At 44.7% G+C, this 25,458-nt stretch overlaps 1 protein-coding gene across 1 annotated transcript in view; it reads left to right on the forward strand.

Annotated features, from left to right (window-relative positions):
• FIG4 (FIG4 phosphoinositide 5-phosphatase) overlaps positions 1–25,458 on the forward strand; it is a 416,571-nt gene that overhangs the window by 175,462 nt on the left and 215,651 nt on the right. The window contains 1 exon segment of the mRNA XM_030199197.1: positions 5,191–5,357. Within this exon segment, the coding sequence (XP_030055057.1) occupies positions 5,191–5,357 (167 nt within the window).

Below are 25,458 nucleotides of genomic sequence, written 5' to 3' on the forward strand. Positions count from 1 at the left end.
ATAGCGTGGCCCAGCCTGCTGCAAATACTTTGTGACTTCGCTCAAATCTCTCCGTCTCTGAAGACTGGCTTTGGCCAAATCCCATTTCATTTCTCTGAGATTCCGGCCTTTGCTCCACACAGCTTCCTTCACAGAATAATCATGGAAATATGCTATAATATCTCAAGGGATAGACTCCCGCTGAAGCCCCAAACTTCTGTGAGCTCTATCAGGTTTAAGACTATCTGTCCCAGAGTCACCCACAGCTCCCTGTCCTGAGGTCATAATAAAGGTAGAGCACTCCTACACTACTTGGACACTAGTAACATAGTAACATAGTAGATGACGGCAGAAAAAGACCTGCATGGTCCATCCAGTCTGCCCAACAAGATAACTCATATTTGCTGCTTTTTGTGTATACCCTACTTTGATTTGTACCTATGCTCTTCAGGGCACAGACCGTATAAGTCTGCCCCGCACTATCCCCGCCTCCCAACCACCAGCCCCACCTCCCAACCACCGGCTCTGGCACAGGCACAGACCGTATAAGTCTGCCCAGCACTATCCTCACCTCCCCAGCCCTGCTTCCCAACCCCGGCTCTGGCACAGACCGTACAAGTCTGTCCAGCACTATCCCCGCCTCCCAACCACCAGCCCCTCCTCCCGATCTTGACTAAGCTCCTGAGGATCCATTCCTTCGGCACAGGATTCCTTTATGCTTATCCCACGCATGTTTGAATTCCATTACCGTTTTCATTTCCACCACCTCCCGCGGGAGGGCATTCCAAGCATCTACTACTCTCTCCGTGAAAAAATACTTCCTGACATTTATTTTTCTTGAGTCTGCCCCCCTTCAATCTCATTTCATGTCCTCTCGTTCTACCACATTCCCATCTCCGGAAAAGATTCGTTTGCGGATTAATACCTTTCAAATATTTGAACGTCTGTATCATATCACCCCTGTTTCTCCTTTCCTCCAGAGTATACATGTTTAGTTCAGCAAGTCTCTCCTCATACGTCTTGTAACGCAAATCCCATACCATTCTCGTAGCTTTTCTTTGCACCGCTTCAATTCTTTTTACATCCTTAAGATTCGGCCTCCAAAACTGAACACAATACTCCAGGTGGGGCCTCACCAACGACTTATACAGGGGCATCAACACCCCCTTTCTTCTGCTGGTCACACCTCTCTATATACAGCCTAACAACCTTCTAGCTACTGCCACCGCCTTGTAACACTGTTTCGTCGCCTTCAAATCCTCAGATACTATCACCCCAAGATCCCTCTCTCCGCCCTTACCTATCAGACTCTCCCCGCCTAACACATACGTCTCCCGTGGATTTCTACTTCCTAAGTGCATCACTTTGCATTTCTTCGCATTGAATTTTAATTGCCAAACCTTAGACCATTCTTCTAGCTTCCGTTTGTCCTTTTTCATGTTTTCCACTCCCTCCGGGGTGTCCACTCTGTTACAGATCTTAGTATCATCCGCAAATAGGCAAACTTTACCTTCTAACCCTTCGGCAATGTCACTCACAAATATATTGAACAGAATCGGCCCCAGCACCGATCCCTGAGGCACTCCACCACTCATCTTTCCCTCCTCCGAGCGAACTCCATTCACCACCACCCTCTGGCGTCTGTCCGTCAACCAGTTCCTAATCCAGTTCACCACTTCGGGTCCTATCTTCAGCCCCTCCAGTTTATTTAAGAGCCTCCTGTGGGGAACCAAGGGGGGTGGGGGGAAGATAGGCTCTTTCCAAACAATGGAGAAGACGTATGATTATAAGTAAAAAAATAATGTTTATTACAACAAATTGACTCAACACAGCCGTGTTTTGGCACCGTAGCACCTTCTTCAGGAGTCTTCCAAAGGTTTATCAGGTGCTTGGATAGTTAACACACCAAAAGACAATGTACAGAGGAATACACAATTCCGTCTCTTCAAAGACAATAGCAGTGCAACGTATAGCGTTGGACGTGTAACTACGACTACGCTCGCTATACAGAGCACTGCTATTGTCTTTGAAGAGACGGAATTGTGTATTCCTCTGTACATTGTCTTTTGGTGTGTTAACTATCCAAGCACCTGATAAACCTTTGGAAGACTCTTGAAGAAGGCGCTATGGTGCCGAAACACGGCTGTGTTGAGTCAACTTGTTGTAATAAACATGTTTTACTTATAATCATACGTCTTCTCCATTGTTTGGAAAGAGCCTATCTTCCCCCCACCCCCCTTTGTTTTCCCAGGTCTTCCAGTGCCATCTGAAGATCGGTTCTTGCTTTTTCTCTGTTTGGAGTTCCTCTCTCAGCACCTGTAAGTCTCCATCTAGTCCTGCTAACTTCTCCTTCTGCTCTAAACGGTTTCCAATGTCTCGCACTTCTATCCTCAGCTCCAAAACAGCAGATTGAATGTTTTTTCTAACCGTCAACATTTCCGCCTTCAAATCCTTGAACCAGCGGGCAACATCGTTCTTTCTAAGCTCCCCTTCACCGCTATCTCCACATGGTCCGTTTCAGAATCTGTGTCCGTATCCGCCATCTTGCTCCGAAGCCCTGCCACTTTCTGCAGAGCTCCCGAGTTGCAAACTTGCGTATCAGCGTTCTACTTGTACACTTCAGGAGGTAAGATTCAGTAATTCAAACTTAAGTAAGTACGGCTTATATCGATTTCCCCTCAAGCTCTGATGGAACCAAGAAGTCAGGCTTCCATCTCTCAGCGGTGACGTCACTTCCTCTGCCGCAAATTGTAAGTTTGATGTTAAACTGTACCTGCTGTACACCGCCTTGGGTGAATAAATCCCAATAAATAAAATAGTACGCAACATATAAACTCTCCCCCTTCACCGCTCCCAGTAATCACTGGATTGAGGTTATGCACCAAACATCCAGAGCTAATTGTCAGTTGTTATGTCCAAAGGCCTGGTGAAGTTTTACAGACCAATATACAGCCAAGAAAGGGATCGCAGTCCCTATCGATCATTCGGTCTTTTAACTCAAATATGTTACTGATAAATACTATTGATATCAGCATACAATAAAATCTCTTTTACAATGTATGGAATGTCCATTCCTGTGATTTGTGAAGGACAGACTGTAATCGGTTTCCAAGCATTGGCTCCCAATCAAAGAACGGATCAGCTTCAAAATCTGCCCTCTAGTCCACAAAATCATTTTTGGCATAGTCCCTGGATACATGATAGACCTCATAGACCTACCAATAAGAAACAGACCGGGTGTGCAAGATCATACCTAAACCTACACTACCCAAATTGCAAAGGATTGAAATACAAAACAACCTACGCATCCGGCTTCTCCTACATAAGCGCACAACTATGAAATGGTCTCTGAAAAGCTGTGAAAACAATCCATGACCACCTGAACTTCAGGAAATCACTAAAAACCAACCTCTTCAAAAAGGCCTAACCCAACGATCCTACGTCAACCTGTTCACCATGATCGTACTGGACAACACACAATCTTCATCCCTTCCGACCCTCCACATATACCTCATTCGATCACTATACAACCTTGTATTTGTTAACAACCGACTGGGCAAACGCCTTAATGGTACTATGTAAGCCACATTGAGCCTGCAAATAGGTGGGAAAATATGGGATACAAATGCAATAAATAAAATAAATAAAGATAGATACTAGGGTGTTCCCATCCCATGTGAAGGAAGGTACATGTCTCTAGCAAAGATCCGAGAGGCAAGGAGTAATGTAACATATTTGCCTTACCCCCAGAGCCAAAACTGTAAATCCCAGGGAGGAGGACAATGGATGTGTATCAAGCTGCGTCTTCGTTCTCCACCTCCTTGGGCCCAACTGAACTGCCCAGAGCACTATAGAGCCCACACACCACACTTCAAGTATTGCACTTGCCCCTGAGTAGTGGAGCAGGAGGGCATGGCTTTGCAGTTTAGGCTCAGGGGGATAAGGCAAATAATAGAAACTATCCTGTGGTGGGGAGTCCACAGGAAACGGATAAGGAAATAAGGTCTAAGCAGTGGCGATCCTAGGTCGGCTGCCACCTGGGGCGGATTGCCGCTGCGCACCCCCCCCCCCCCCCCCGGCGCAATAACACCCCCCTCCCCGGGGCATCAAGCCCCCCCCCCCCCCCCCCGGGTGCATTCTTGGCTGCTGGAGGGTGCAGAGAGCAGCCGCGCGCCTGTCGGCTCCGCTGGCTCCCTGCTCCCTCTGCCCCGGAACAGGAAGTAACCTGTTCCAGGGCAGAGGGAGCAGGGAGCCAGTGGAGCCGACAGGCGCGCGGCTGCTCTCTGCACCCTCCAGCAGCGTGCAACTGGGGCGGAATGCCCCGCCCTTCCTACGCCACTGGGTCTAAGTTCAGTACATATGCCCAGGAAGTTGAGGGGGATGACCCATGCAAAGCTGCCTCCTGGTGTCTGCTGAATTCTGCAGAAATTCTGCAATGTTTCCCCCAGGAGTACAAACCAAATAAACCCTTTTATTTTGTTAACCAGACAAGTTACACGAGTAATGGACCCTTACATTACAATCCATCAAGAGTTAGATTTGATAGTGCATCGAAGTCAAAAGGGAATTCTCAAAGCCATTTTCAGGGATAAATTAGTGTTTTACTTATGGAAATTATCTTTTACAGAATTGCCTGTCTGATTTGTGATTTGAAGTATGTTTGTAATGCCATTGTATGGTTCTTTTTTTTTTTAACCTGCAGTGAGTCATTGTATTCCTGGATGTAAGATTGGGCTGAGGTTTACAATTATATGAATACTTTTGGATTTTCACTAGTATATGTTTAACCCATTAGTGCCCAGTGTTCCCATATGGGAACAAATCAGTTTGCTCCCATATGGCTTATTATAGGAACATTGGACACTAATGGGTTAAATTTCCAAAGCTTTGGTACAGAAATTAGGAGATGTAATTGTGTGCAATTAGTTTTGATGGGATTATTTTCAAAGGCAAATTATGTGCTTTACTTTCTTTTGCTGTAATGGCCATCAGTTCTCTGCAGGCTGATACGAAATTTCCTTCAAAGCTTTCATACAGACTCTTCAACATTTGGAATATTCTAATAGTCAACTAACTTCATTCTTAAGGGAAACAAAGTGACATTGATTTGTAAAGATAAACAAAAATAATTAGAGATTGCATTCTATTTAACTGTAGCTGCCAGACTGATTTCATTAGCGCAAAGTGCAAGAAGTTCTGTACTTTTTTCAGGCTATTTGAGGAGCTGTACGAGGACCACGGTGACACGCTGTCTCTGCAATATGGAGGTTCCCAGCTTGTACATCGAGTCAAAACCTATAGGAAGATTGCACCTTGGACCCAGCATTCCAAAGACATTATGCAGACTCTGTCTAGATACTACAGTAATGCTTTCTCAGGTAGGCGTATCTCTGGGGTTTGTTTGTTCTGAGATATGAACCAGGAGAAAGTACTACTACTACTAAACTTTTCTATAGCGCTACTAGGGTTACGCAGCGCTGTACAGTTTAACAAAGAAGGACAGTCCCTGCTCAAAGGAGCTTACAATCCAATAGACAAAATGTGCAGACAATCAAATTGGGGCAGTCTAGATTTCCTGACTAGAATGTACCTACCACAATCCTTTTTTTTCAATTATAAAGGAGGAGCATCCTCAGAAACTTGAACACCCACATGGTAGTCTAACTTCATTCATTAGGTAGCTCACTCCTGTGATATTTGTGTGCAATTATGTGCTAAATGCACCTCTTAAAATGCTAATCCAATGCACTGTTAGAAACCAACTGAGCCAGCCTGAAACGTCGATCACAGCAACATTTGTATAACAATAATAATCTAATATAATAATTTGCTCCTTCAACGTTCGAATGTGTCTCACTGGGATCGTAACCATCTCCTGACATCACTGGCCGGCACTAGAACCCTGCTTGCCTGACGTCAGGAGATATTACTACAGAGACGTTGTTGTCGAGGAGCCGCTTCAGATATTTAACGCCAGTGACAGGGTCCCTCCCAGTTCCACGGTCGTCGTCCCTCCCTTCCTCCCTCCCTCCCTTCCTCCCTCCAATTTTTAAAACTCATCTTCACTCACCACGTTGGCGTTATGGCAACCGGCAGCAGTGGTACAGCGCACACAGGTTTGGCCCGTCTCTCTGTCTTAGCTCTGGTCCCGCCCTCATTTCCTGTTTCCGCAAGGGCGGGACCAGAGCTAAGACAGAGAGACGGGCCGAGCCTGCGTGCGTTGTATCGCTGCTGCCGGCTGCCGTAACACCAACGTGGTGAGTGAAGATGAGTTTTAAAAATCGGAGGGAGGAAGGGAGGGAGGGAGGAAGGGAGGGACGACGACCGTGGAACTGTGAGGGAGGGGAGGACCCTGGAACTGGGAGGGAGTGGAAATGGGAGGGAGGGGGAGGTGTGATGCACATATAGGGGGGGAGGGCAAGGGACAGAGGAGAATTGCTGCACCATGATGGATGGGAGGGGGCAGGGGAGAGATCCTGCATATGGATTAATGCAGGGGAGAGAGCATAATTGGTGCACACGGGACACACACTACACTCTCTCACACAGACAGACACACACATTCTGTCTCTCAATCAATCACTATCTCTCAATTACACACTGTCTCTCTCTGACACACACTCTTTCTCTCTCACACATACTCATTCACTCTCTCACCCAAGGCAGTGCACAACAAGTACAGTTTAAAATAAAACTTACAGTTTTGTGAACAGCATACAATAGGTATCGTGGATAAGACGATAAAAACTTCTGCTCAGTGTGCTGCGGCAGCTAAGAAAGCACACAGAATGTTGGGTATTATTAGGAAAGGGATGGAAAACGAACACAAGGATGTTATAATGCCGTTGTATCGCTCCATGGTTCGACCGCTCCTCGAATATTGTGTTCAATTCTGGTCGCCACATCTCAAAAAAGATATAAAGGAATCAAAGAAGGTGCAGAGAAGGGCGACGAAAATGATAAAAGGGTTGGAATGACTTCCCTATGAGGAAAGGCTGAGAAGGTTAGGGCTCTTCAGATTGGAGAAAAGACGGCTGAGGGGTGATATGATAGAGGTATATAAAATAATGAGTGGAGTGGAACGGGTGGATGTGAAACGTCTGTTCATCCTTTCCAAAAATACTAGGACTAGGGGGCATGCGATGAAACTACAGTGTAGTAAATTTAAAACAAATCGGAGAAACGTTTTCTTCATCCAACGCGTAATTAAACTCTGGAATTTGTTGCCGGAGAACGTGGTGAAGGCAGTTAGCTTGGCACAGTTTAAAAAGGGGTTAGACGGTTTCCTAAAGGACAAGTCCATAAACCGCTACTAAATGGACTTGGGAAAAATCCACAATTCCGGGAATAACATGTATAGAATGTTTGTACGTTTGGGAAGCTTGCCAGGTGCCCTTGACCTGGATTGGCCGCTGTCGTGGACAGGATGCTGGGCTTGATGGACCCTTGGTCTTTTCCCAGTGTGGCATTACTTATGTACTTATGTAATTATGTACAAGATAATGAGCGGATTAGAGAATATGGTAGATTTAAAACAAATATTAGAAAGCTTTTCTTTACTCAGCGTGTAGTTGGACTCTGGAACTCGTTGCCGGAAAATGTAGTGACAGCAGCTGGCATTGCGGAGTTTAAAGGGGGTTTGGACAGATTCCTGAGGGAAAAGTCCATTGAACATTATTAAAATAAAATTTTTTTTTGGGGGGGGGGGGGGGGGGGGGGGTGCCGGGTTCTTGAAGCCTGGATTGGCCGCTGTCGGAGACAGGATGCTGGGCTTGATGGACCATTGGTCTTTTCCCAGTATGGTGGAGCTTATGTTCTTATGTAATATCAATGAAACATCTAATAAGCAACACAATAGAACATTTAATGCTGTTCCTACAATACAGTGAAACTGCTTTCTATGTAGCCGAGGGGCTGAGAACAGATATGTAGACAGGGACAACCAAACAAGAGAAATAATAGTGTAAAAGTGCTGATAGTGGAGGTTCTCAGTTTCAATGTCTGTATCAGGGACCTAAAACAGCTCACACTTAGCATTAATGGTGATGGCATGTGATCCATTTTAGATCCCTGATTCAGCCAGTGAAACGAGGAACTTCATCAGACCAGTGTCAGTACTAAGCCGCTCTTCAGATCGTTTAAGATAAGCTCATTTGGAGGCTCATTTTTAAAGCACATAGATTTTCAACGTTACATATGTTTCTACCCAACACATACTCAGGAGACAATGACATTGACCCAGACTATATCTCCCACCTTACTCCCTTCTCCATTGCCTATCTCTACCTACTTATCTATTCTACTATTCTGTTATATACTTAATTTTTACTTTCTCTAACAATAAAGGATCGAGTTACATTCAAAATATGCACCTTAGTTCATAAAATTATTTATGGAGATGCCCCATCTTACATGTCAGACCTTATAGATCTACCAGAGAGAAACAACAAAAGTTCATCACGTACTTTCTTAAACCTCCATTATCCCAATTGCAAAGGACTTAAATACAAATCAATACATACATCTAGCTTTTCATACATCTGTACACAACGATGGAATGAATTAACAACCACTATAAGAAAAACACGTGACTTGATGACCTTCCGGAAACTACTGAAGACTTACTTGTTCATCAAAGCGTACAAAATGGATCCCTCATAACGATCTGACTCCTAAACTACACCAGACAAAATTTTATATTGGAACTCTTTTATTTTGCCTATTTTATTTACACCCGAATTATTGATAATCATATCCTGTCCTGATATCATTATATTATGTTGTTATCCACTTACCCACTTCTTAATCAACATCATTTTCGTATGAACCTTAATAGCAATAATTCTGAAATTCTTCTCCGTTAATATGATTGCCATAATATTCCTATGCACCTTATCTGTAATATATACTCTGATCCTCTATTCCATCAATGTGATTGTAGTTGTATTATATTGTAAGCCGCATTGAACCTGCTTTGAGTGGGAAAGCGCGGGATACAAATGTAATGTGTTTATCTTTTCTATTATTAAGATGGAAATCCCTTTTTTTTTGTTATTGCTATTATTTTAACTGATTGTAAACTGTTTGATCCTCCTGCTGGAAACTGCAATATATCAAACATAAACATCTTGACAATGCTACAATCAGGGCCGTGCCTAGGGTCTCTGGCGCCCCCCTGCAGACTATCAGTTGGCGGCCCCCCCCCCCCCGTGAAAATGATCACCCCCCCCCCCCATGAAAATGATCGCTCACCACTTGCCACACTGAAAGGAGTTGTCAGCAATATTCTTAGAAACAAATTGCTATACATTGCAAAATAAGATAGCAGATGTAAATTCTCAAAGTGGACATATTCCAAACGCTAAAATGAAAATAAAATGATTTTTTTTTACCTTTGTTGTCTGGTGACTTTCTTTTTCCGATCATGCTGGCCCAGTATCTGATTCTGCTGCTATCTGTCCTCTTAACTCCATTTCCAGGGCTTCCTTTCCATTTATTTCTTTACTTTTCTCCTTTCTTCTTCATTTCTTGCTCTATATCCATTTCCAGCAATTTCTCCTCTCTCCCTGGGTCCTGCCCTCCCATCCATGTCCATTCTGGTCCCTCTCTGCCCTTCCCTCCTCCATCCATAGCCAGCAATCCTCCTCTCGGAGAAAATTTTTCTTCACCCAACGTGTAATTAGACTCTGGAATTCGTTAGTACATAAGTACATAAGTACATAAGTAGTGCCATACTGGGAAAGACCAAAGGTCCATCTAGCCCAGCATCCTGTCACCGACAGTGGCCAATCCAGGTCAAGGGCACCTGGCACGCTCCCCAAACGTAAAAACATTCCAGACAAGTTATACCTAAAAATGAGGAATTTTTCCAGTCCATTTAATAGCGGTCTATGGACTTGTCCTTTAGGAATCTATCTAACCCCTTTTTAAACTCCGTCAAGCTAACCGCCCGTACCACGTTCTCCGGCAATGAATTCCAGAGTCTAATACACGTTGGGTGAAGAAAAATTTTCTCCGATTCGTTTTAAATTTACCACACTGTAGCTTCAACTCATGCCCTCTAGTCCTAGTATTTTTGGATAGCGTGAACAGTCGCTTCACATCCACCCGATCCATTCCACTCATTATTTTATACACTTCTATCATATCTCCCCTCAGCCGTCTCTTCTCCAAGCTGAAAAGCCCTAGCCTTCTCAGCCTCTCTTCATAGGAAAGTCGTCCCATCCCCACTATCATTTTCGTCGCCCTTCGCTGTACCTTTTCCAATTCTACTATATCTTTTTTGAGATACGGAGACCAGTACTGAACACAATACTCCAGGTGCGGTCGCACCATGGAGCGATACAACGGCATTATAACATCCGCACACCTGGACTCCATACCCTTCTTAATAACACCCAACATTCTATTCGCTTTCCTAGCCGCAGCAGCACACTGAGCAGAAGGTTTCAGCGTATCATCGACGACGACACCCAGATCCCTTTCTTGATCCGTAACTCCTAACGCGGAACCTTGCAAGACGTAGCTATAATTCGGGTTCCTCTTACCCACATGCATCACTTTGCACTTGTCAACATTGAACTTCATCTGCCACTTGCACGCCCATTCTCCCAGTCTCGCAAGGTCCTCCTGTAATCGTTCACATTCCTCCTGCGACTTGACGACCCTGAATAATTTTGTGTCATCGGCGAATTTAATTACCTCACTAGTTATTCCCATCTCTAGGTCATTTATAAATACATTAAAAAGCAACGGACCCAGCACAGACCCCTGCGGGACCCCACTAACTACCCTCCTCCACTGAGAATACTGGCCACGCAATCCTACTCTCTGCTTCCTATCTTTCAACCAGTTCTTAATCCATAATAATACCCTACCTCCGATTCCATGACTCTGCAATTTCTTCAGGAGTCTTTCGTGCGGCACTTTGTCAAACGCCTTCTGAAAATCCAGATATACAATATCAACCGGCTCCCCATTGTCCACATGTTTGCTTACCCCCTCAAAAAAATGCATTAGATTGGTGAGGCAAGACTTCCCTTCACTAAATCCGTGCTGACTTTGTCTCATCAGTCCATGTTTTTGTATATGCTCTGCAATTTTATTCTTAATAATAGCCTCCACCATCTTGCCCGGCACCGACGTCAGACTCACCGGTCTATAATTTCCCGGATCTCCTCTGGAACCTTTCTTAAAAATCGGAGTAACATTGGCTACCCTCCAGTCTTCCGGTATTACACTCGATTTTAGGGACAGATTGCATATTTCTAACAGTAGCTCCGCAAGTTCATTTTTTAGTTCTATTAATACTCTGGGATGAATACCATCAGGTCCCGGTGATTTACTACTCTTCAGCTTGCTGAACTGACCCATTACATCCTCCAAGGTTACAGAGAATTTGTTTAGTTTCTCCGACTCCCCCGCTTCAAATATTCTTTCCGGCACCGGTGTCCCAGAGAACGTGGTTGAGAACGTGGTACGGGCGGTTAGCTTGACGGAGTTTAAAAAGGGGTTAGATAGATTCCTAAAGGACAAGTCCATAGACCGCTATTAAATGGACTTGGAAAAATTCCGCATTTTTAGGTATAACTTGTCTGGAATGTTTTTACGTTTGGGGAGCGTGCCAGGTGCCCTTGACCTGGATTGGCCACTGTCGGTGACAGGATGCTGGGCTAGATGGACCTTTGGTCTTTCCCAGTATGGCACTACTTATGTACTTATGTACTCTCTCCCCTCCCCTCCATTTCCAGCAATTTGTCCTCTCCCTGGGCCCCCATGTCCATCCTTGTCCCTCTCTGCCCTTCCCTCCTCCATCCATAGCCAGCAATCCTCTCTCCCCTCCCCTTCCAGCAATTTGTCCTCTCCCTGGGCCCTGCCCTCCCATCCATGCCTCTCTGCCCTCCCATCCATTCAGGGTCTGCCCTCCCTCTCACTTCCCATTCCATCCAGGATCTATGCCCCCTCTCTCACTGCCCCCTCTTTTCGGCTCCCAGTTCCCACCTGCGGCTGCCCCTAGTTCCAGATCCATTGATTCTCCCATCCACCCCTGCCCCAGGCATGACCCCATTCTCCCTCCTGCTCACTTTTCAGACCCCAGTTCCAGCTCCATGCCCCTTCTCCCATCTGTCTCCCACCCAGTCCTTTCTGCTATCCAAGTGCCCCCCACCCTCACCCCATCTGTCTCCCACCCAGTCCCTTCTGCCCATCCGAGTCCCCCTCACCCCATCTGTCTCCCACCCAGTCCCTTCTATCCAAGTGCCCCCCACCCTCACCCCATCTGTCTCCCACCCAGTCCCTTCTGCCCATCCGAGTCCCCCTCACCCCATCTGTCTCCCACCCAGTCCCTTCTGCTATCCGAGTCCTCCCCCACCTTCACGGTCACCCCACCTGTCCCCCACCCTCACCCTGCCTCGTCTTCTCCCTGCCACCCGTCTTTAAAAAGAAATTGCCGACGCGATAGCGAGCGCAGCACCTCGTGTGCAAGTAAAAGAAGCGGATCCGATCATCTCATTGGGCCTTCCTTCACTGTCCCGCCCTAGAGGAAATAGGAAGTTGCGTCAGAGGAGGGCGGGACAGTGAGGGAAGGCCCAATGAGATGATCGGATCCGCTTCTTTTACTTGCACACGAGGTGCTGCGCTCGCTCGGCAAATAAATTTAAAGGGCTGGTGCGGGAGGGGGGGGGGGTGCCAGGATGAAGAGCAGCGGGAGCGGCGGCACCCCCCTCTCTGGTGCCAAAAGATTTAAAGTCCTCGGGGGCGAGGGTAAGCACTGCGGCGGCGCCCTCCAGAGGTGGGCGCCCCCCTGCGGCGCTTACCTCGCTTACCGCATCGGCACGGCCCTGGCTACAATGCCAGATAGATGTTTTCATTTTTTGATACTCCTCTGCAACTAAATGGAGGAATATTGTAGGAAATACTTCAGTAATGGGAGGCAGAAGGTATAGAAGAGGCCACAGTTCCCAGAGCAAGGAAATATCAAATTTTCCTCCACTAATAATGAGGCAGATTCTTGAGAGTGAAGTTGCTTTGGTGGAAGGTTGGACTCTGGTGGGATCCTGAACTACAGTCGGGCCCTGCAACGCTGCCCCACTCTGCTCCAGTATGTTGGCAGCGTGCTCTGGAGCGAAATAATAGTCTTAAATGCCCATTCATTGGATTTTACATCTACTTGATCTCGCCTGCCAACAGGCTATGGAGCAGTTTTGCTTCTGACCCCGGTCCACTCCACCTGCTTAAGTTGGGGGACGGATAGTCTGGAGTGGTGCTGTTTTTTTCTCTTCTCATGCTAAAATATTAATGTCTGTGCTGGGGCTGCTGCTTTTTAATATATTTATAAATGATCTAGAGATGGGAGTAACTAGTCAGGTAATGAAATTTGCTGATGACACAAAGTTATTCAAAGTAGTTAAATCACAGGAAGATTGTAAAAAATTACAAGAGGACCTTACGAGACTGGGAGACGGGGGCGTCTAAATGGCAGGTGACGTTTAACCTGAGCAAGTGTAAAGTGATGCATGTGGAAAAGAGGAACCCAAGCCATAGTTACATGATGCAAGGTTCCACATTAGGAGTCACTGACCAGGAAAGGGATCTAGGTGTCATTGTTGAGGATACATTGAAACCCTCTGCTCAATGTGCAGTGACAGCTAATAAAGCAAATAGAATGTTAGGAGGTATTAAGAAAGGAATGGAAAACAAAACTGAGAATGTTTTAATGCTTTTGTATCGCACCTTGAATACTGTGTGCAGATCTGGTCACCGCATCTGAAAAAAGTTATAGTGGAATTAGAAAAGGTACAGAGACGGGCAATGAAAATGATAAAGAGGATGGGATGACTTCCCTGTGAGGAAAGGCTAAAGCGGCTAGAGCCCTTCAGCTTGGAGAAGAGATGGGTGAGGGGAGATATGAAAGAGGTCTATAAAATACTGGGTGGAGTGGATCAGGTAGACGTGAATCTCTTGTTTACTCTTTCCAAAAATACTAGGACTAGGGGGCATGCAAAGAAGCGTGTAAGTAAACTCTGGAATTTGTTGCCAGAGAATGTGGTAAAAGCAGGTAGCTTAGCAGGGTTTAAAAAAGGTTTGGCTTATTTCCTAAAAAAAAAAGTCCATAAGCCATTATTAAAATGGACTTGGGGAAAATTCACTATATATTCTAGGATAAACAGCATAAAATCTGTTTTGCTGTTCTGGGATCTTGCCAGATACTTTTGCTGGATTGGCCACAGTTGGAATCGGGATACTGGGCTTGATGGGCCTCTATGGCAATTCTTATGTTCTTATGTTTTTATACAGTGCCATACCAGTCTCCAAAGGAGCAGTCAGGAGCCTTTTGACAGTGGATTTTAGTAAACTGAGAGTCATTTGAAATCTTGACAGATTATATGTTTTTTTTTGACTCAGGAGTGTGTTTAGTAAACAGTAAAACTAGTACCTTCATCTTCTTTTTCAATCACTTTAAAGAGACAGAGGAATTGTAGCCTTCAGTTTCATGGATTGTGTCTTTTGACTAAAACAATTATATCTCTATTATAGTCTTTCATGAAACTTTATCCCAGAATAACTGGCATTCGCATTTCCAAATGCAATAAATTCTGGTAAGTGCTCACAGTGGTTTTGCCAGTAATGTAGCAGCCTGGTTATAATTCTTTTGTAAGTTTTCAATTTCTGCAGCTTTGTTATTTACTGGAAGCAAATATTTTGTTGTTTGCAAATTCTCAGAAATGTGTTACACTGGAGCATGAGGTGATGAAATGCATATCAGATTTCTAGTGGAAAATATCTGAATTTATTTTGTCAGCAGTACAGAACTGCAGATCACACATGGTGATGTAACGCTAAAGTTTTATTAATAAATTATTTTGTTGGTGTTCCAACCACGAATAACAGTACAGACAGCAGTTCCATAACGAGTACAAAATACAGAAAATACCCCCTTTCCCACCTCCAGACCACCTCCAGCAGGCACTCCAGCAAGGTCCTGTTTCCCAAATCTGAGAGGAGAGGATAAAAGAAAGACCCCCCTCCCCCCAAATCCCTCTGTCCCATAGGAAAAAAACCCCACATACACAATGAATCATCAGATATTAGAAAGCATACGAGACTTGCTGACCTGAACATATGTATACCCTGGAGGAAAGGAGAAACAGGGGTGACATGATACAGACGTTCAGATATTTGAAAGGTATCAATCCACAAAGAAACCTTTTCCGGAGGCGGGAAGGCGGTAGAACTAGAGGACATGAAATGAGATTGAAGGGGGGCAGACTCAAGAAAAATGTCAGAAAGTATTTTTTCACGGAGAGAGTGGTGGATACTTGGAATGCCCTCCCGCGGGAGGTGGTGGAGATGAAAACGGTAACGGAATTCAAAAATGCATAGGATAAACATAAAGGAATCCTGTTCAGAAGGAATGGAACCTCAGAAGCTTAGAGGAGATTGGGTGGCAGAGCCGGTGAGGGGAGGCGGGGCTAGTGGTTGGGAGGTGGGGCTAGTACTGGGCAGATTTACGGTCTGTGCCCTGAAAATGGTAGATACAAATCAAGGTCAGGTATACACTTAAAGTAGCACATATGAGTTTATCTTGTTGGATGGACCTACAGGTCTTTCTCTGCTGTCATCTACTATGTTACTATGAGTCAGGTGTGTCCATTCTTCTTGATCTGGGGAAGAAGAACCATTTTATACTGCTTACCCCAGAAATAGTGGATTTCCCCAAGCCTCCTTTTTCCTGCTGGCTGTTCCTCTCCTTTTAACATTAAATCTTAACTGCCAAAGGCCAGGCTATTTCTCTAGCTTCTTTAAGTCCTTCCTCATGTTATCCACACCTTCAGGGGTGTTTACCCTACTGCAGATTTTGGTATCATCCGCAAAGAGGCAAACCTTACCAGACAGCACTTCAACAATATCACATATAAAAATGTTAAAAAGAACGGGCCGAAGAACCGAACCATGCGGCACACCACTGGTAATCAGAATGACCTCCTTTTGCCACTCAACCAGTTTCTAACCCAGTCAGTCACTTTAGGGCCCATACTGAGGGCACTCAGTTTATTTATTAGTCATCTGTGCGGAACCATGTGTTATGATCCTACTGGGACAGGCAGGGTAGTGACTGGGTCTCACTCCTGATTGGCCATGTCAGGGATTGGGCTGACGTCTAAGGCAGCTAACATCATATGCCAGACCCTATTTAAGCATACCTGAGCCTGCATAGGACGCTCTAGCATTATCTCTTTCAGTTGTGAGCTTACCTTGTTTCCGCTTAGTCTCTACGTGTGGCACATGGTGAATTCTCTGTTGTTTGGCTGCCTTTGTGTTTGTTCTGTGAGTCTGTAGAAGCCAGCTTCTTCTCTGATTACTTAGCTGCTGTGCAGCTGTGTTAAGCTTCTCTGTGTGCCTTGCTTTTTCCTTCCCTGCTGTGTGTTCTGGCTGAGCCCATGGTAAGAGCTTACTTCCTTTGTTTGGATTTCCCTATTAACCCTTTACCTGCTGTATCTGTTGCTTGGTTCTTGTGAGCACTGCTCCTCGTCTGAGCTATACAAGTAGAAGTGGGGGTCATGTGATGCCTGCTACCTGAACGACAGCAAGAAAGTGAGCTCTGTCGCATCTCTGCAAATACCTGCTAATTATACGTGTCCTTCCCAGGTTTGGTGATTTTATTAGACTTCTGATTTGATTGGGCAGTGCTTAGAGAGCGTTTTGGGAGAAGGCATGTCCACAAGGAGCCAGAGAGGCCTAAGACACAAAAAAGCAGATTTCATGTTTTAGTTTTTTTCAGTACCCTGTGTTGCATACCATTCGGTCCAGGTGATTTACTACTCTTTAATTTGTCGATTTGGCTCAGTACGTCTTCCAGGTTCACTGAGATTTCTTTCAGTTCCTCCGCATCGTCACCCTTGAAAACCACTTCTGGTACATGTAGATCTCTTACATTTCATTCAGTAAAGACCGAAACGAAGAATTCATTCGGTCTCTCCAGTATGGCCTTGTCCTTCTTGTGCCCCTTTTGCTCCTTGATGATCCTAAGTACATAAGTACATAAGTAGTGCCATACTGGGAAAGACCAAAGGTCCATCTAGCCCAGCATCCTGTCACCGACAGTGGCCAATCCAGGTCAAGGGCACCTGGCACGCTCCCCAAACGTAAAAACATTCCAGACAAGTTATACCTAAAAATGCGGAATTTTTCCAAGTCCATTTAATAGCGGTCTATGGACTTGTCCTTTAGGAATCTATCTAACCCCTTTTTAAACTCCGTCAAGCTAACCGCCCGTACCACGTTCTCCGGCAACGAATTCCAGAGTCTAATTACACGTTGGGTGAAGAAAAATTTTCTCTGATTCGTTTTAAATTTACCACAGATTCCCTCACAGGCTTTCTACTTCTGATGTACCTGAAAAAGTTATTACTATGAGTTTTTGCTCTGTGGCAAATTTCTCTTCATATTATCAATGTTCCCAAGCCCCAGCATCAGTTCCAGCGACGACCTCCCCCCCCCACAGCCCCACAACAGCTTCCCTTTTCTAAACCGCAGCAACAACACCCCCTTCTCTCAGCCCCAGCAACAGCATCAACACCTCATTCTCTCAGCCCCAGCAGCAGCATCTGCTCCCTCTTTCAAAGCCTCAGCAAGAGTATCTGCTCCCCCCCACACACACATTTTTCCAAGCATCAGCCCCTCTTCCCCACACTCCAGCAAAGTCATCAGCTCTCTTTTTTCCCAAATCCCATCAACAACATGAGCTGCCCCCCTTTCACCAAGCCCCAGGCAGAGCATCAGCCTCTCCTCTTCCAAGCAACAGCATCAGAGCCCCCTTGTCCAGGCCTCCTCCTTCTCTTCATTCTTCATTATTCTCCCTTCTCCTGCGTGGCGTGGAGCGGCAAGGGCTTGTACCTTTGCTGTTGTGGCCGTGTGCTGCTTTGCCAGCACTGTAGGAGGATTTGAAATGAAAGAACTGCTATTTCGTTTTCTTGTGAGAATACAGAATGTGCCTGTGCTAATGTTTTACAACTCTCTTAAGAATTGGCGTAGAGACATACTGGGAACAAAGACAGAAGCTCCCATTGCTTTGAAGGGACACTGCGATGACGGTGGCCAGCTTCCTTTATGTCATCTGGCCATGACTGCAGCTGGTATGTGACATCATCAGATCCCCACAGGGAAGGATGATTGTTGGGGATTTTTGGTTATAACTCAAAACCTCAATTTCCCCATCAGGAAATTTATACCCTCATAATTTAGTATAACAAATAATCAGAAGCCCTCCTTTATATCTTTGCCTTTTGATATTCATTTAACTTCCCATTTTTCAGGTTCCGCTATCTTGCAAGTAAGATCAAATTAGCCACAGAGCTGCTGTTCTTGTACTGTATATGAATTTGACTTTATAATGAAAATTGCCTGTCTTAATCACATAGGCAATAAAACCAGCATAAAGAAATATCATTGCATTGCATTACCTCGGAAATTCAGGATGGTCAATTTCCTCTCGCTAAAGCCGTTGAGATTCATTATCTTATTAATTACCACAAAGATAGACCGCCTAAAAGGAGAACGGAAGAAGAACTCACAGGGTTTTGTTCTTATAAGACTGACACACTTCACACCTTGCAGAGTGAAGGAAGGAGAGACTGGAGCTACTTAATGTGAAGCAGAATTAATAGAGATCAGGCAGGTAGGTCCATTAACATAAAGGAGAACAAGGAGGCATTAAGTAAGGAAGGTAGGGACACCTAAAGGGAGAATGGAAGAAGAGTTTTGTTCACATATATTTGGATGGAGATGGGGCAAAACTGAAAAACGGGTAATGTGAAGTGTGTTTGAGTAGATATGATGGTGCAAGTTAGAAAAGAAACGATCACGCAGGCCAGGGGTGTGTTGGTAAATTTTTAACAACAGGCTCTTTCTCCGGACGTAGCCAGCTCTGCATTTGGAAGGGCCAGGGGTGGCCGTGGGGGGGGGGGGGGGGCAACACTTGCCTCTCTCTCCTCCCTCCCTTCATGCAGGCACGCTGGCATACCTTTGCTGGCAGCCAATAAATGGACTGCCACCACTCCCGTCTTGCTCTGAGCAGCATGCTGGAACTTCTCTCACATGCTGGAGAAGTCCCAGCCTGCTGCCCAGAGCTGGAAACAAGGAGCGGGGAGCAGCAGTAGTCTATTTACTTGGCTGGCAGGGCTCAGCATCCCCACCAGCAAATAAAAGAGAATTCAGCAGGGGGCCCAAGCCCACATTTTGGGAGCCAGTTGTTAAAGTAGCCATGGAGGGCCCTACTTTAACAACCGGCTCCCAAAATTCTTAAAAACTTAACAACCGGCTCTTGCGAGCCTGTGAGAGCCTGCTCCAGCACACCACTGACGCAGGCAAACATTTACTCTGTCACACACGCGGAGACTCACTGTTGCTGTTTGCCTTATTTTGGCTGCTTCCCGGTATGTTCACCAGCATCGCTACACAGATAATGCTTCTGCTAACTCTTTTTTACGGTTTATGATTGTATCATATATTGATTAAGCACACTTCTGATCATCTCTTAAGTGCTGTGGGGTCCTTTTACTAAGGTGCGGTAAAAAGTGCCCCGTGGTAATGTGGGTGCGTGTTTTTGGGTGCACACTGGGCCATTTGTTACTGTGGCTGGGAAAAGGGGCTTTTTTTTTTTAAATACCCCGGGAAATGGGCGTGCGCTGAAATTCAAAGTAGCACGTGCCTATTTATGGCCTGAGCCCTTACCGCCACCCATTGACCTAGCGATAAGGGCTCATACGCTACCTGCATGGTAACCATGCCGCGCATGCCAGCTGCTGATTACCACCAGGAATGTTCCCCCCCCCCCCCCCCCCCCCCCCCCCCCCCCCCCCCCCCGTGGTAGAAAATAGAAAATTATTTTCTACTGCAGGAGTCGGTGTGCACCAAATTCAGAATTACTGCAGTAGTGCCAATTTGGCGTTGCTACCCGCGCCTTAGTTAAAGGGCACTTCTATACGCTTCACACTCACGCTTATATGAGAATTTCACTGATGTCTATATATTTATCAGCACCTTCACCATATGCACAATTTGTTTATTTATTTTAAACACATCTAACCCGCTTAGGAAAGGGATTGAAAACAAAAATAAGGATATTATTCTGCCGTTGTATCATAAGTACATAAGTAATGCCACACTGGACAAGACCAAGGGTCCATCGAGCCCAGCATCCTGTCCCCGACAGCGGCCAATCCAGGCCAAGGGCACCTGGCAAGCTTCCCAAACGTACAAACATTCTATACATGTTATTCCTGGAATTTTGGATTTTTCCAAGTCCGTTTAGTAGCGGTTTATGGACTTGTCCTTTAGGAAACCGTCCAACCCCTTTTTAAACTCTGCTAAGCTAACCGCCTTCACCACATTTTCCGGCAATGAATTCCAGAGTTTAATTACACGTTGGGTGAAGAAAACTTTTCTCCGATTTGTTTTAAATTTACTACACTGTAGTTTCATCGTATGCCCCCTAGTCCTAGTATTTTTGGAAAGCGTGAACAGACGCTTCACATCCACCTGTTCCACTCCACTCATTATTTTATATACCTCTATCATGTCTCCCCTCAGCCGTCTCTTCTCCAAGCTGTATAGCCCTAGCCTCCTTAGTCTTTCTTCATAGGGAAGTCGTCCCATCCCCGCTATCATTTTAGTCGCCCTTCGCTGCACCTTTTCCAATTCTACTATATCTTTCTTGAGATGCGGCGACCAGAATTGAACACAATACTCAAAGTGCGGTCGCACCATGGAGCGATACAAAGGCATTATAACATCCTCACACCTGTTTTCCATACCTTTCCTAATAATACCCAACATTCTATTCGCTTTCTTAGCCGCAGCAGCACACTGAGCAGAAGGTTTCAGTGTGTTATCGACGACGACACCCAGATCCCTTTCTTGGTCTGTAACTCCTAACGTGGAACCTAGAGTATTGTGTTCAATTCTGGTCGCCACACCTCAAAAAAGACATGGTGGAATTGGAAAAGGTGCAGAGAAGGGCGACAAAGATGATACAGGGGATGGGACGGCTTCCCTATCAGGGTAGGCTGAAGAGGTTGGGGCTCTTCAGCTTGGAGAAAAGGCGGCTGAGGGGAGATATGATAGAGGTCTTTAAGACAGCTCAGAACACTGCAGCTAGACTCATATTCGGTAAAACAAAATATGAAAGTGCCAAACCCCTGCGAGAGAAGCTACACTGGCTCCCACTTAAAGAAGGCATCATGTTCAAATTGTGCACCCTAGTGCACAAAATCATTCACGGAGACGCCCCAGCCTACATGTCAGACATGATAGATTTACCACCCAGAAATGCTAAAAAATCATCCCGAACATTCCTTAATCTTCACTTCCCCAACTGCAAAGGTCTAAAATACAAACTAACACATGTGTCAACATTGTCCTTCCTAAGCACTCAATTCTGGAACGCGCTGCCGCGCAACTTAAAAACAATCTATGAGCTAACTAACTTCCGTAAACTACTGAAGACCCATCTCTTTAACAAAGCATACCACAAAGATTAAAAAAATGTGAACTCCTATACAGATATCCAGAACTGTCTGTCACACTTGCTTGTTAAACTACTGTCATGGTTATCATTATCATGTTACCAAGATCCTTCTGTAATACTAAATGTACATTCTCTTATATACCTTCACCATTCATGATGTATTGTAAGCCACATTGAGCCTGCAAATAGGTGGGAAAATGTGGGATACAAATGCAGTAAATAAATAAGATAATGAGTGGAATGGAACGGGTCAATGTGGAGCGTCTGTTTACGCTTTCCAAAAATACTAGGACAAGGGGGCATGCGATGAAGCTGCAGTGTGGTAAATTTAAAACGCATCGGAGGAAATGTTTCTTCACTCAACGCGTTAAACTCTGGAATTCACTGCCGGAAAAGGTGGTGAAGGCGGTTAACTTAGCGGACTTCAAAAAAGGGTTGGACGGCTTCCTGGAGGAAAAAGCCATAGAATGTTATTGAATAGACGAGGGAATAATACAGTATTTCTAGGATGGGCGAGACAAATTGCTTGTTCTTTTGGCTGCTGTCGGTGACAGGTTGCTGGGCTCGATGGACCTTTGGTCTGTCCCGGCATGGCGATACTTATGTACCCTAAGCGACTTCCATGAAAACATACACAGACTACAAAACATATATATCCTCCATCATCGTACATAGCATCAAAGTGCTGCCATGTAAACTCCCCATCAGTACATTGCCCCTCAAATGAACAAAAAGCTGTGTGTTTTAACAGCTTCTTAAATTGCAGAATACCAGCACTCAAAACGCAGCTGCCCAGCGAAGGCATTCCACATAAGCGCTCCTGCACTTGAAAATGCTGATGATCTTGTAGCACAGCGGACACTAATCCTAAAGCTAAATATATAGTACAATTAGATCTTAACATCCTTCTAGACAAAGTACTAATCCTTCCAAATACCATGGCATTTTAGCGTAAATCACCTGATGGATAAGAGTCAGAACTTTCATACTGCACTCTGTATTTCCCATCATCTTTTTCCTCAGGTAGAACGAAACGTTGTTTGAAATTAAACTATCCGTCCTTTAAGGGTGTTCAGAAGAAATCCATGCTAGAGAGTTCCTTTTTTAAAGAGAGTTAGGTTTTGGACATACTGCCTTTAGAAATTTGGAAAATAACACAGCATTGTTCCTTCAGGAAAGCTTTAAAGTCTTTTTTTGTTTGATGAGAAAGATGGTTTTTACTTTCAATATGCTAGATATGCAGCTGTAATAAACGTTTAAGATACGCATTTGATGAGAGAGATTTTTTTTTAGTTGCAATTGTATATTCTCCCGAAGAAATACTTATTGTTTGTAATCCGCTTAGAATCTCTTTCGAACTTAGCGGAATATAAGGAAGGGCAGGGGGGGGTCAAATGTAGAGGGGGCCAGAGGGGGCCAGGGCGTAATCTGTGGGGGTCCATGCCCCCGTGGCCCTACGTAGCTACGCCCCTGATTTGGAGAGAGCACAGACAGAGTCATGTCCACTTTCAGTCTCATCTGCCATTTGGATACCTTGGGACTCATTTTCAAAGTTACATAGAGGTGTATTTTCAAAGCACTTAGACGTCATATCGAAAATACCCGTCCACGTACTTTGTAAGTCCAACTTTGGACATTTTGCTAAAAACGTCCAAAATTCAAGTGGGGAATGAAGCCACTTGCAAAACAGAAAAAAGTCTTTTTTTTTTTTAATTTTTTTATTGGCTATTTTCTAGATGTTTTTGTGCTCTTTGCATTTATCTTTCTGGTCCATTAAAAAAAAAAAAGATCCAATTGAAAAATGCACAAAATCAAGCCATTGGGATGTAGGAGGAGCCAGCATTCTTAGTAGACTGGACACATAGACATCCCAGGAGAGAAATGGGGCAGTGCTGTGGACGGCAAATAAAAGCTTCCTGGCACATATCTCACCATTACCCCCTTAACTTGTCAGCTGAGCCCTCCAAAACTCACCAAAAACCTTGTGTACCCAACCATACACCACTATAATAGCCTTTATGGGTGAAGGGGGCACCTATATGTGGGTACAGTGGGTTTCGGTTGAGGTTTGGAGGGTTCACAGTTTCCACCACAAGTGTAACAGGTAGGGGGAGGGAGTATGGGCCTGGGTCCACCTGTCTACAGTGCACTGCACCCACCACTAAATTACTCCAGGGACCTGCATGCTGCTGTAATGGACCTGAGTATGACATCTGAGACTGACATAGAGGCTGGTATGGGGGGGATTAGTGACCACTGGAGGAGTAAAGGGATGTCATCCTTGATTCCCTCCAGTGGTCATCTGGTCATTTAGGGCACCTTTTTGTGCCTTATTTATTTATTGCATTTGTACCCCACATTATCCCACCTTTTTGCAGGCTCAATGTGGCTTACAGAGTAAGGTTATGATAAAGTCAGTACATGATTTAAATACAGTGATCATAAGCTGAGGTAAGAGAGGTGATAGATGGGCTGATGTTGGGTAGGTTGTGTGAGAAATGTTTTAGGTGTGTTTGGGTGATTTGGGGGAAGAATTGTATCATTGAGGGTGGTTATTGTAAGCTTTGTTAAAGAGGTGTGTTTTCAGAGCTTTGCGGAAGCTGGTTAGATTGTTCATGGTTTTCAGGGTTTTGGGTAGCGCATTCCAAAACTGTGTGCTTTTGTATGCAAAGGTCGTAGCATAAGCAGGTCTGGACCAAAATGTCCAACTTATAGCGCTGGATGTTTTTGTTTTGTTTCATTATGGCAAAAAAAAACGTCCAAGTGTTAGGAATGCCCAGATCCTGCCTCTGACACGCCTCCTTGTGATTTGAATGCACTTCTGACGGACTTCATAGGAAACATCTAAAACCTGGTTTTGAAAATACCAGTTTGACGTTTTTTTTTTTTTGAGAAAAACGGCCAGTGCAGATTTATGTCACTTTTTGGACGTTTTTCTCTTGAAAATGAGCCCCGTAATAACCTATGGAACTATGTAGGTCTAAGTGCTTTGAAAAATATGCCTTCTAGTCTCACAGGTTTCTATGTATATTAAAAAAATTAAGAAAGCTCCCTAGGGGGCCTTCACGCATAGGTAATCTTTTATAAAAATGACCTCCCACACTTCATTTCATGTTATTATTATTCTCAAAGCATTGGGATGTTTGGATTTCACTTCATTCTGATTGCGCTTCTCCTTTTCCCCTCCAGGTTACACACACACACACAGAAACATACATGCAGGAAAGAATTTCACGAGCTGTACTTCATATGTTTATTGTTTATTTAATTTGATTTACTGTTTCCTCATGGTGAAATAAGTCCTCTTATGAAGAATTTGAAGAAATTACTTAGTATTCTTAGGCCATGACCTAAGGGCAAAAAATCAAAAATTATGCACACACATCTTTCTGCACTGCTGTCTTTCTATATACTCTGGCTTCATAGAAACATAAGAATATAAGAAAAGTCATTCTGGGTCAGACCAATGGTCCATCCAGTCCAGTATCCTGTTTCCAACAGTGGCCAAGTCAGGTCACAAGTACCTGGCAGAAACCCAAATAGTAGCAACATTCCATGCAGAATCCCAAAGAACAGCAAAGTTCTGGAATCCTAAACAGTAAAAGATTCCATGCAGAATCTCAAAGGGTAGCAACATTCCACGTAGAACCCCAAAGAATAGCAAAATTCTGGAATCCTAAAGAGTAAAAGATTCCGTGCAGAATCTCAGAGGGTAGCAACATTCCATGTAGAACCCCAAAGAATAGCAAAATTCTGGAATCCTAAAGAGTAAAAGATTCCATGCAGAATCTCAGAGGGTAGCAACATTCTACCAATCCCAGGGCAAGCAGTGGCTTCCCCATGTCCATCTCAATAACATTCTATGGACATTTACTCCAGGAACTTCTGCAAACCTTTTTTTAAACCCAGATATGCTAACTGTTGTTACCATATCTTCCAGCAACAAGTTCCAG

This window comes from Microcaecilia unicolor, chromosome 3, assembly GCF_901765095.1.
Source record: "Microcaecilia unicolor chromosome 3, aMicUni1.1, whole genome shotgun sequence".
NCBI lineage: Eukaryota > Metazoa > Chordata > Amphibia > Gymnophiona > Siphonopidae > Microcaecilia > Microcaecilia unicolor.